Source organism: Aotus nancymaae, unplaced genomic scaffold (genome assembly GCF_030222135.1).
Source record: "Aotus nancymaae isolate 86718 unplaced genomic scaffold, 86718_ANA_hifiasm-v0.15.2.pri h1tg000072l, whole genome shotgun sequence".
NCBI lineage: Eukaryota > Metazoa > Chordata > Mammalia > Primates > Aotidae > Aotus > Aotus nancymaae.
This window is the reverse complement of record NW_026988487.1, coordinates 9,713,618-9,727,164: the sequence shown is the minus strand read 5'-3', so window position 1 is coordinate 9,727,164 and position 13,547 is coordinate 9,713,618. Positions and strand designations below refer to the sequence as shown.

Sequence of the window (13,547 nt, the reverse complement as noted above, 5' to 3'; positions counted from 1 at the left end):
ATTTGAGGAAAAATGTTAAAGTCTATAAATAAGAGATTGCTTTAAATAAAATAGTGACATGAAAAAACAGACTACAAATGTACATACCTGGCTAGAGGGTAAGTCTCGTCCCCCATCCCTTCCCATAGTCTGCAGCCACCGCCCCAGTATCCAATGTTCAGAACTATAATACCTTCCAAGTTGGGCAGTGCTACTCGCTCACCATCCAGTTCTAGCTTTAAAGAAATACAAATAGATAGTGACTACAGGGCACACTATTTCCATACATATCTATTTAGAATTCACATCCATTTTCATAAATGTGCTTATGTGTGAGGGATGCACATGTAGAAGACGCTCCCTACCTCTCACTCAGGGCCTCTCATTTGGACTTTTCTATCTCCCCAGTGGAACTGCTTCAATCAACATCATCAATAATGTCCTTTCTGTTGAGCCCCATGATTTTTTAGGCCTTATCTAACTTGCTGTTTCAGTAGCACCTGACACTTGTTGACTCCCTTCCTCTTTTCCTAAAATCTTCTTCCCTTTGCTTCCTGGAAACCACAGATTCTGCTTCCCTGGATGTTCCTTCTCAGGAAAGTAAACTGGGCCAGATCCATCTGTCCACTGCCTACAAAACATGTCCATGGACTGGCACCAAAATCTCCTATGTAAAAAACCGATCAAGTAACTTGTTCTGCAATTCGCTCTCTGTTCCCCAGTGTACTTAACCAGGAAAGAGTAACAGTCTTCCCCTCCTCCTTCTCTTAGCTAACTCTTACTTATTCTTTCCTGGTAAGTAGGTTACTCACCCGCCCAACCCAACTGTTTAAGCCAGAAACCTGGGAGTTATCTTTGATTTCTTTGAATTTATCCTCCACATTCACTTAATCACTAAAAACAGCTGATGCTATTTCAGTCTTTCTCTCCACCATTTCTTCCCTAAAATGTTCCTATCTGGTCTACCTGCCTCTAGCTTTACTTTCCTATGCATCCCTCACAGAACAGTTGGATTGACACTTAAAAAATGCAAATATGTTATCCTCTAATTACAACCCTTCAATGGCTTCACTTCAACCCTTCAATGCCCATGATGAAATCCAAGCTCCAATACCAGGCAAATATGACACTGTGATTTGACATCTGTCCATCTCTCTAGCCTCAGCTCTTGTCACTTTCCTTCCTGAAAGCTATGCTCCAGCTTGAACTCACTCAAATATGCCATGTGCGCCTCTGGGCCTTTTGCACATGCTGTTTTTGGCCTACAGCAATCTTCCCCTCCTCCTTCTCTTAGCTAACTCTTACTTATTTTCAGATTCCAGCTTGTCACTTCTTCCAGAAAGACTTGCTTATACTGCCACTTTCCCGAGTCTCTGTAGCTCCTAGGTTACGTATTGCTCTTGTTTATTCCTCTAAGACCACATGCTTTTATTATCACTTCTCATACTGCACTGCAATGTGGTTTAAATATCTTTTCTGCTTTTTTATTGGAGACAGGGTCTCAATCTATCACCCAGGCTGGAGTGGAGTGGTATTATCATGTTTTACTGTAGCGTCCACCTGCTGGTTTTAAGTGATACTCCTGCCTCAGCCTCCTGAGCAACTAGGACCACAAGTGCATGCCACTATGCTCACCTATTTTAATTTTTTTGTAGACATGAGGTCTCGCTATGTTGCCCAGGCTAGTCTCTTTGCCTAAAGCAATCCTCTCACCTTGGCCTCCCAAAGTGCTGGGATTAAAGGTGTGAGCCACTCTCCCCAGACTGGTTTAAATATCTCTCTTCACCCTAGACTGTAAATGTAGGGCAAGCGATTTATCACTTTAAGTCCAGTATCGAGGACAGTGACTATTTTTAGGTATATACATAAAATTTTGTTTCTGTATAAGTAAAAATAATTTGTATTTTTGTAGAAATAAAATGTCAGACAATAAAATAAAGGTATTTTATATGCTCGTATGCTTTACCAATACTATCAAGGCCCAGGAAAAAGGAAATATGATAAAGTTCTTTTTTTTTTTGAGACGGAGTTTCGCTCGTTACCCAGGCTGGAGTGCAATGGCGCGATCTTGGCTCACCGCAACCTCCGCCTCCTGGGTTCAGGCAATTCTCCTTCCTCAGTCTCCTGAGTAGCTGGGATTACAGGCACGCGCCACCATGCCCAGCTAATTTTTTGTATTTTTAGTAGAGATGGGGTTTCACCATGTTGACCAGGATGGTCTCGATCTCTTGACCTCATGATCCACCCGCCTCGGCCTCCCAAAGTGCTGGGATTACAGGCTTGAGCCACCACGCCCGGCCATAACACTCTTTTTTTTTTTTGGAGATGGAGTCTTGCTCTGTCACCCAGGCTGGATGTGCAGTGGCATGATTTTGGCTCACTGTAACCTCCGCCTCCCAGGTTCAAGCAATTCTCTTGCCTCAGCCTCCCAAGTAGCTGGGATTACAGGCACCACTACACTAGGCTAATTTTTTATATTTTGGTAGAGTCGGGGTTTTACCATGTTGCCTAGGTCTTGAACTCCTGAGCTCAGGCCGTCTGCCCCGCCTCAGCTTCCCAAAGTGCTAGGATTACAGGTGTGAGTCACTGTGCCCGGCTATAATCCTCTTTTTAACAGAAAATCTTGTTCTTTTACGCCATGGCTGCGCAGAGGCTTTGAGCAAAACATTATGCCTAACAGCAACATTTTCCCTTGGCTAATATCTAATCAGGCTCCTTATTCCCTGCTCTTTGTCTCTTTTCCCAAGCTGTTTATGATCTCTTTTTATTTATTTTATTATTTCTAGGTTTCTCTGAATTAATGCTTTTGTTGTTGCTATTAACCATTACAGATTATTTTTGGAATCAAGCAAGGATACATATAAGACTGCCATATCATGTTAGAGATGCTGTCACAATAAGCAATCATTAATATTCTATTTTTACTACTTATACATTTTTATTTTGGTATGTAAGAGAGATACCCCACAAAAGTAATCTGAATTAAACTTTTCATTTAAACTTCCTCTGCGACTTTATGTTGAGTCAGGCTCTGTATTAGATAACTGTAAATTATTTATCCTATATCAATGGAGGCCATTCACCCTAATAGTTAAACAGACTCTGGATTTACATAAATCTGAGTTCATGTCATGATTGCATGTGCATTTAGGCATTAAATGAGAGAATTTGGGCAAATTCATTTAAAATAGTTTTCTTTTCTGTATGATGTGAATACAATACATGCCTTAATAGAATTGTGGTGAGAATTTAGAGGGACAATGTGTATAAAGCATGTAGCAAAGTGCCTGGCACACAAATAAATACTCTATATATGCTGACAAAATGTATTAACAGAAAGTTTAGCATTTCTGTTTTAAAAATCTTCATAATTCAGAGACCACCTAAAACTTTAAAAAAAGTGTTAATAGCTTACCTCAACTTTTTTATTCAAATCTTTACATTCTTGCACTAAACAATCTTTGGTTCCATAGAATAAGTAAACCGCCTATGAAAGACAGACAGAAAATATGATATTAAAACAATCTAACCCTTTAAACATTAAGAAAAAAAACACTGTATCAAAGCTCCCTGACAAGAATGTTGAATGAAGCACATTTTCCTTACAGTGGACTAGATGCTGATGAAAAGAAGGGCAACCAAAAGGGATACTTTTGATGTGCAACCTCTGGCCCTATCCAACACCTCCATTCTAGTAATTTTAAAGGGTAAAATTGGAACCCATAAGGAGCGGCAATGGAAATATATAATTAAAAAACAATGTAAAAATGCCTTTAACATATTACAGATACTTTTGGCATCATTTGTTATTTTACATTTTATTCTCTTATGTTATTAATAGTTTAAAAGTTCTAGGTGAACTCTGGTACAGTAGATGAGATGTTACTCATTCTTCTTTTTGGAAGATAACAATAGAGGCCATTCCATTTGGGTTTAATTAGCCTCTTTCTCAGGGGAAATGTGGGATAGAAGTGATTTTTTTCTAAATGGTGTTTTCTCCCAATTTATCGAAAATGTTGTATTTTATAAAGAAACATATTTGAATTAGAAAATTCCATTTTTGGGCCGGGCGTGGTGGCTCAAGCCTGTAATCCCAGCACTTTGGGAGGCCGAGGCGGGTGGATCATGAGGTCAAGAGATCGAGACCATCCTGGTCAACATGGTGAAACCCCGTCTCTACTAATACAAAAAAAAATTAGCTGGGCATGGTGGTGCGTGCCTGTAATCCCAGCTACTCAGGAGGCTGAGGCAGGAGACTTGCCTGAACCCAGGAGGCGGAGGCTGCGGTGAGCCGAGATCACGCCATTGCACTCCAGCCTGGGTAATGAGCGAAACTCCGTCTCAAAAAAAAAACAACAACAAAAAAAAGAAAATTCCATTTTTTCTTAGTACTTCAGATTACTTAAGAACAGCAGAAATGCAGATTAATCCAGCAAACATTTTCTAATCACTTTTGAATACAGAAAGGTTGATATAAGCACTGAGATAAGTTAATTATCAATTGACTAAATAGCAATACTTATTACATTAGTAACTATATTAATAAAAGAGAATTATTTTAAAATTTGAAATACTTGTAAAACAGAACCAGGAATACAACTGCTTTGCATTTATTTTTGATATCCTGTTGGTCAATCATCAAATGTCATTAAAAAAATTCCTAAGCAAAACTCCATCAAAGGAATCAACTGTACTGGAAACCAGAGATGACCTTAGTTCAAAGCTGTGGCGAACAAACTGCTCCTTTCTTTACCTCACCTGCCTTTTGGAGGTTTTTCAAACCAATGAAATCTTTTCCATTAATGACTTTATCAAAAATTTATTCTGCCTAAAATTTCTTTCCAATTTTAACTGCCATTTAAGATAAGCTATCGCATATTCCATTTAGTTCCTATCTAAGCAAAATATGCTATAAAATATCCCAAATTTGAATTTAAAAAATTTGTTAGAGTTATAAAATACATTGATAAAGTTTTTTTGTTTTTTGAGATGGAGTTTCATTCTGTTGCCCAGGCTGGAATGCAGTGGTGTGATCTCAGCTCACTGCAACATTTGCCTCTCGGTTTCAAGGGATTCTCCTGCCTCAGCCTCCCAAGTGGCTGGGATTACAGGCACCTGCCACCACACCTGGCTAATTTTGTATTTTTAGTAGAGACGGGGGTTCACCATGTTGGCCAGGCTGGTCTCGAACTCCTGACCTCAAGTGATCCACCTGCCTCCGCCTCCCAAAGTGCTAGAATTACAGGCGTGAGCCACTGTGCCCGGCCTGATAAAATACATTTAAAGATCTAATTAATAAAAAAGATCTGATTTGACAGTCCTACACAAAACAGAGCAGGTAAATATTTCTATAAGTTAGTTCAATCTGAATCTAAGAGTGCTAAATATAATTGAACTATTGATTTTTACTGTACCTTCGATGATAAGCAGGAAATGTTATTTTATCCAACACACCTTATTAAGAATTCTGCTAGAAAACAGAGATGGTGCCTTCTCACGATGAGCATGAAAATTGAGAGCCATGAGAGCATCAGGTCCAACAGAAAAATAGTTGTTCATTGTGAATTCCTGTGAGAAAGGGTAAGAATAAGCAAGAAAGGGTAAGACTCAAGCTTAGGTGGAACCTAAGCCTGAGTCATAATTAAATGTCAATCTTAGTCTTGTATGGCTATTTTATACTGTCTGGTGAAGTTACCAGAAATAAAACTTCCGTTCAAGGTTGACAACTACGGATGTAAATTTCATTTTCCACTTCTGTTTATATACTACATCTCACACCTTACCATCTACAATGGCTCTACTTGATGCTTCCAGGATTTTCACGCCTGTGTTCCCATTACGTTTGCTTTTCACATTTATCACAACCTCCAAGCTCTCAGCTTCTATTAGTCCTAACCCAGGCTACTGGTCTCCCCTTAATTTATCTTACTTCCCAACGTGGCCTGGATTTCAAGGTCAATCATTTCAATGACTGTACTCAATACCATCCTTTGCTCCAACACTCTTTTACCTCTTCTCATCTTAGCCTTACTTGTTAATCTTCTCTATATCAAACTGTTTTCTCTGTTCTACTTCCAGGTTGCTGGACACTGGAGGTAAGAATCTTATAATTATAATCCTGTTACAAAGTTACTTCCAAGGATGGCTGGCCACAATCACTAATAGGGCACAGTAATCCTATAGATGACTCATTTCCTCTGTTTCCTAGTGGTTTATTTCAAAACTTATAACTCTCCTCAAGTCCCTGATAACCAGCCCCCACTTGCCTTTGTTATGTTCAGATGATCTTTATTCTTGCCTTACTGAAAAAAGTGAGATCAGGTATGAATTCTCATGCTTTCTTTCTGCCATCTAAAAATTCTGACTTTTGCTCTTCATCCTTTTGATGTTAAGTCTAAATTTGGTCACCTGTTCTTTTCATCCTTTTCCCATTCATCTCTTATGGAACTGTAATTCACTAAATGTCTGCTCTTCACTGCCAAAATATAATTTTCAATCCTAGTTGTTTACAAAGAAACCCCATAAACATCTCATTTTAAGTAAAATATGTCAATGTACATTAATTTGTCTTTATTTTTTAACTGATTTTTTTCCCCCAGTTTCCTAGGGGTCCTTTATTCAGAAACTAAGAGTAGGGCAACATAAGCTTCATGAAGGCAAGGCCTTCATCACTGAAACTCCAGTACCTAGGACAGTGCCTGGTACCAGATGGGCACAAAATACTTGTTTGAATATATAGAGAAATGAAGTTCCCTCTTGTATTTGATTGTTTAGATGTTCTTCTATAGAGTTAAGGAGACCCTACCTGATTGTAGTATATTTATTTTTAATGACATATCTTATTTAATGATAGCAAATGGCTGAGAATATGTCTTCTTATTTGAATCATTTAAGTGGTGTGAAACTTTGTCCATCTTTCTTCAGACGTATGATCTCTGATACACAAATATTTTTAAATACTCAGCTCCGCTTTATTACGGAGTAGTAATACATCCTGGTATGAATGAGAAATATATCATTTATTTTTTTGCATATCTATCACCTCAAATATTATCATTTATCTGTGGTGAGAACATTTAAAATCCTCTCTTTTGGGCTGAGCACGGTGGTTCATGCTTGTAATCCCAGCACTTTGGGAGGCTGAGGTGGGATGACTGCTTGAGCCGAGGAGTATGAGATCAGCCTGGGCAACATAGGAAAATCCTGTCTCTACTGAAATTAATAAAAAGAAAATTAGCTGGGTGTGGCATGTGCCTTTAGTCCCAGTTACTAGTGAGGCTAAGATTGGGGGATCACTTGATCCCAAGAGGTATAGGCTGCAGTGAGCCGTGATCATGCCACTGAACTCTAGCTTGGTCAACGGAGTGAGACCCTGTCTAAAAAAAAAAAAATCCTCTGTTTTAGAAATTTGAAAATATACATTATTATTAACTATAGTCACCAAGCTGTACAATAGCAGAACTTATTCTTCCTATCTAACTAAAACTTTGTACCTATTAGCCAATGTTTCCCCTTTATCCATCTACTCTCCTACCCTCTACGGCTTCTGGTAACCACAATTCTACTCTTGAGTTTAATTTTTTAGATTCCACATATAAGGGACATCATACAGTATTTGTCTCTCTGTGCCTGGCTTATTTATTTAACATAATGTCCTCCAGGTTCAGCTACATTGCAGAGAATGACAGATTTTCTTTTTTCTTAAAGTCTGACTAGTTTTCCATTGTGTATATATGGCACATTTAAAAAATCATTCATTCACTGATGGCCACTTAGGTTATTTCTGCATCTTGGCTATTGTACATAATGCTGCAATGAACATGGGAACACGGACATCTGTTTGATATAATGATTTCAATTCCTTTGGGTATGTATCTATAAAAAGGATTGCTGGAATGTATGGTAATACTAGTTTTAGGTTTTTGAGAAACCTCCATATTGTTTCCCAAAATGGTTGTACTAATTTACAATACCAACAGTGTACAAGGATTCTCTCTTCTCCACATCCTTGCCAACACTTGTTATTACTGACCAATGAAATAGGATAGGAAACCCCAAAATAAATACACGTATCTACAGCCAACTGATTTTTGACAAAGGTGCCGAGAACACACAATAGGGAAAGGACAGTCTCATCAATAAATGGTACTGGGAAAGCTGGATATCCACATGTAGAACAGTGAAAATCAACCCTTATCTCACCCCTTATAAAGAATCAACTGAAAATGGATTAAAGACTTAAATGTACAACTTGAAACTACAAAAGTACTAAAATATAAGGAAAAAGCTTCATGACATTGGCCTGGGCAGTTATTTTTTTGATATGACCCCCAAAACACAGGCAATAAAAGTAAAAATAGACAAAATGGATTGCATCACACTAAAAAGATTCTACACAGCAAAGGAAAACAATAGAGTGAAGTGAAGATCAGGCAACCCACAGCTTAGAAGAAAATATCTGTAAATCATACACTCCATAAGGAACTAATATCCAAAAGGTAGAAGGAACTCAAGCTACTCAGTAACAACCAATAACCCTATTAAAAAATGGGCAAAGGACCTTAAGAGCCATTTCTCAAAATACATAAAAATGGCCAAAAGATACAGCTTCAGCATTCCTAAAATGAAAATCTGAAATCTGAAATGTTCCCAAATCTGAAACCTTTTGAGCACTGACATGACACTCAAAGGAAATGCTCATGGGAGCATTCTGGATTTCAGCTTTTCAGATTAGAAATGCTCAATGGGTACACATTCTGCAAATACTCCAAAATAAAAAAATCAGAAATCTGAAATACTTCTGGTCCCAACCATTTTTTTGGATAAGGGATATTCAATCTGTATATAAAAAAATGCTGAACATTTCTAATCATCAGAGAATTGCAAATGAAAACCACAATGAGCTATCACTTCACACCTGTAAAATTGGCTACTATCAAAAAGAGACATCTTTAATTTAATGTTGGCATTTCAGGCACTATGATAACTGACAAATACTTTTGAGCACAGGAACAATGCTCTCTTAATACTTTCTCTAATCTATTTTTTTATGTTCAATTTTTTTTTTTTTGAGACAAAGTCTGTCACCCAGGCTGGAGCACAGTAGTGCGAGGCTCACTGCAACCTCTACCTCCCAGGTTCAAGCAATTTTCCTGCCTCAGCCTCTTGAGTAGCTGGGATTACATGCACCCACCACCATGCCAGGCTAATTTGTCTCAAACTCCTGACCTCAGATGATCCACCCACCTCAGCCTCCCAAAGTTCTGTGATTACAGGCATGACCCACCATGCCTGGCCATTTCTTGATTTTTAAATTCTAAATATTGCTTGCTGTATTCTTCTTCTTTTTAGAGATGGAGTTTCATCTGCACTTTCTCACCCAGGCTGGAGTGCAGTGGCGTGATGATAGCTCACTGCAGCCTTGAACTCTTGGGTTCAAGCAATCTCTCTGCCTCAGCCTCCCAAGTTACTGGGACTACAGGCGTGTGCCTCCATGTCCAGTTCCTTTGCTTTCTGTTGTATTTTCTGAGTGGTGTCTTCAACTGTACTTTCCAATCAGATACTGAATTTTAGTTTATAAGAGGCTTTTTGGGGTGTGTGTTTCTGAATGTTCCTTTTATAGAACACTATTCTATTAATATTTTCATTTTTCTCTGAGAACATTAGTCCTGCTCCCTGAATTGTTGGACTGTGTTTCCTACAATTCTTTCTTTTGGTTTCTTTGGGGCTCTCTCACAGTAGAGGCTTTCCTTAAATGCTTGTTTGTGCCTCCAATCCTCAACTGTATATGTTCATGTTTTAAGAATAAGGTATAAAAGGCCAACTGTGAACTTTGCATCCAAAAGCAGGTCTTGCTAGGGGATAAGCTTCATTATAGAACTACAGTGCAAAAATCTGGTCCTTCTGCTAAGGGACACCCAAATATCCTGGGCAAGTTAGCTTCCCCCGAGAGAAATCCTCTCTGTCACTATTCTTGAAGTTGAGTGGATGAAAAGGGCCAGTAATCTCACTTTGCATTAAATCTATTTTTGGGATGACTTTAGCTGGCTAGAGTCTCTATAGTTTACACTTTCCAGAGTAAACCTCCAATCTACTACCTGAGTTGAGGAGGGTAGTAAATGAGTACATGAAACTGGGGAAAGGGGAAGTGATCTAAGGGACAAATAGCTTCTTCGGCTCACTCTTTCTATTTTGAGACACACTTTATACTACTGCTCTCTTAGTGATGTGGTGACCTGAATTCCTAAGCCTTTGCTTGGTTCTGCTCAATAAACTGGTTTCTTTCTTAGTTTTCTGCAGTGTAGGTACTTTTCAGCTTTTTTCAATATGCTAACCTTCCTAGTTTTGGCTTCTTAAAGACTGCTATGATCTCTTCATCCTTAAGGTTTTGTGCCTTCTCAAAGATCCATACAAGATCTGTATCACCATTTTAGAGGGATTTTTAGTGGAAAGGACACAGAGAAGCAGAGAAACATGTGTCAGTGTTCCCCAAATGCTCTTCTTTAAAGTCTGCATTATTTTGTTGTTTATCACCCACCTATTGCAGTTCTCTTTCTGTTTTCTTCTTATTTACTTACTACATTCTTTAGTTTCCTTTCATGGCCTCTCAATCTGTGTCATCTAAATATACCTATTTTCGAAATGTAGTTCCTGTCTGGGCACAGTGGCTCATGCTTGTAATCCCAACATTTCGGAAGGCTGAGGTGGGAGGATTGCTTGAGCCTAGGAGTTCAAGTTCAGCCCAGGCAATACAGGGAGACAAAACAAAAACAAAACTATCTGGACATGGTGGCACATGCTGGTGGTCCCGGCTACTTGGGAGGCTGAGGTGGGAGAACTGCTTGGACCCAGAGATCGAGGCTGCACTGAGCTGTGATCACAACACCGCACTCTACCCTGAGTGACAGAGCCAGACCCTATCTCCAAAAAAAAAAGGATGTAGTTCTTGGCCCTCTTTTCTCCTCTCACTCCCCACATTCTCTCATGCATTCTCAGCATTTAAACAATTACCAGAAATAAAGCTGCAGTTCAAAGGCTGATAACTAGGGACTTGTATCTCACAACTTGGGTTACTCCCCTTGCCCCCACCCTGGTTTATTTTACTTTCTAACCTAGTCTGGACTCCTCAATTTGCATCTCTAGCTCTGTCTTTATTCCTGAGCCATAAGCCTAAACTTCCAACTTCTTGTTCAATACTTCAAAGACTTTTAGATTGATATGCCCAATATCTATCTTATTTTTTTCCCAGGCAAACCTGAAACTTGGTATTTTTCTTAGTCATTTCCATATATCCAGTTATAAAAACTAGAAATCTAGTAGTAATATGTATGTTCTCTCTTCCCTTTATACTAATCAGTTGCCAAGTACTGATGAATTCTACCTCTAAAATGTCTTTGCATTGTCCTCATCCTGATTCTCCCTAGTGCAGGCTTCCATGCTATTTTCACATTATCTCCAGAGTATCTTTTAAAAATATAGATCTGCTAGCTCTGTATAATTTGCTACTTGCTAACCATGCTTTGCACTCTCACCTCTATTCCCTCTGCCTGGTAAGTCCTTTGCTTTCTTAAGGACCAACTCCCGTATCACTTTCTCTGAATCTTCTCAGCCTGATCAGCTAGGGCAGAACTAACCACCCTGTTCTCTCCCATAACACATTTACAGTCCAGCTTGTGAGGTAAGCTTAGAAGTTTCTGTTCTGCTCTACAGCCAGCTCCCTTGAGATAAGCACCAGGTCTCTGAATCTCACCACAGAGTGCCGAATCTTGTGCAGTGAAGCTGAAACTACTTCCAACTGAAGCACTAACAACATACCTTGGGTTTTCTTAAGTTGTAGTATCCTTTATTTGTTACTTGAACTTTCCATCTAAAAAACAGAAAAAAAAAACACAGTACTTTTTACAATAAACCTTGTACTCTGGATATTTGGATAAATGAGAGTTTTCTATGAAAATACCATCTAAAAAAGTAACCACATGTATATGAGCATGCAAATTTAAGGATACTCAGTATAACTTATTACTTTGACTCTTACATAATAAAACAAAACACCAGCATCTATGTGTTAAGTACAACTAATAGAGTCTTTCACATTTAAATTACATGCCACTTTTCGTCTGGACAAGTCTTCATTTAAAATCAAACAATTATACTAAATATCAAGAAATCTACTTTTTGGAGAAATGTAACTTACCGATCTAGTTTAATTCCATCTGCTTCCATTACATTTCGTAAGACCTGTGCAACTGGAATTTCTCCAGCATAACCTGCACCCCAACCCAATGTATTGGATAGATCGTTGCCTGTTCCCAGAGGCAAGACTGCAACTTGTGGAATGTACTTTTCTTGTCCCTAGAATACAGAATATATGTTTTAGATTTTTCTCTGCAGACTATTTACTGGGTAATAATATTTTGTAAAATTTAATAAGATCAAAGCAGTAAAGATACAAATATAACAACTGTAGGTTGTTTTGCTAAAGCTTGTGCTAAATGCTTAATCAAAACATCTCATTCTTAACTATTTAAAACTGGCAATGTCTAATATTCATCTGCATAATAAAAAATATAAAGCAAAAATATTCTATATTAGGTTGGGGGCATGGTGGTTCATGCCTGTAATCCCAGCACTTTGGGATGCCAAGGTGGGAGGACTGCTTGAGCCCAAGAGTTTGAGAGCTACCCAGGCAACATGGTGAAACCCTGTCCCTACAAAAAATACAAAAATTATTCAGGTGTGGTAGCACACACCTATAGTCCCAGCAATTTTATAGGCTGAGGTGGAAGGATTGCTTGAACCTGAGAGATGGAGGTTACAGTTAGCTGTGTTTGTGCCACTGCATTCCAGCTTGGGTGACAGTGCGAGACCGTATCTCAAAATAAAATAAAATAAAAAACATATATATGTGTACGTGTATATGTATAGTATATTTATCTCAGAAGTCCCTCTGTAGTAGTTTTTAAAGACTAATACCTTAATCTTCATGTCATCAACTGCATCCAGGACCCAGCCCACAGTCCCATCCCCTCCACAAACAAGTACTCGAGCTGAATAATATGGAAGAAGAGTACAGAGTTGTAGGGCTTTGATAGGAGGAGTTTTAGTTACATCAAAAATCTAGAAACAAAAGAAAAAGAAAAGTTATTTTTATCTGACATTTTCCTTCATCTCTCAAGATGATTTCTCTCTAGATGAGTAGAGATATAGTTAAATAACACTATTGGCTACTATGTATTTATCTTTAACAATATGCCAGTCACTGTGCTAGACTCTTTCTATTCATTGTAGCTCATCCCCACACTGACTCTATAAAGCAAGAGTTAGCCTCAGTCTGCTGGGCCAGAAACTGAGCTGTAGGAAGGTTAAATCAGTTGCCTGTGATTCTCCAGATAATTAAGTGCTGAAATACAAATTCAGGCTGGGTGTGGTAGCTCACGCCTATAATCCTAGCACTTTGGGAGGCAAAGGTGGGTGGATCACTTGAGGTCAGGAGTTCGAGACTAGCCTGGCCAACATGGTGAAATCCTGTCTTTACTAAAAATACAAAAATAAGCCGGGTGTGGTAGTGT

The 13,547-nt window shown here is 38.6% G+C and overlaps 1 protein-coding gene across 3 annotated transcripts in view; it reads right to left on the bottom strand.

The window, feature by feature from the left end:
* The window catches only part of DGKE (diacylglycerol kinase epsilon), a 59,584-nt gene that overhangs the window by 33,619 nt on the left and 12,418 nt on the right, over positions 1–13,547 (bottom strand). For all 3 annotated transcript variants that reach the window (XM_064367581.1, XM_064367582.1, XM_012460471.3), the window contains exons 5-10: positions 12,952–13,095; positions 12,173–12,330; positions 11,794–11,845; positions 5,434–5,547; positions 3,395–3,466; positions 88–215 (exon numbers count right to left, since the gene is read on the bottom strand). In XM_064367581.1, the coding sequence (XP_064223651.1) occupies positions 88–215; positions 3,395–3,466; positions 5,434–5,547; positions 11,794–11,845; positions 12,173–12,330; positions 12,952–13,095 (668 nt within the window). The remainder of the gene's footprint in view (positions 1–87; positions 216–3,394; positions 3,467–5,433; positions 5,548–11,793; positions 11,846–12,172; positions 12,331–12,951; positions 13,096–13,547) is intronic.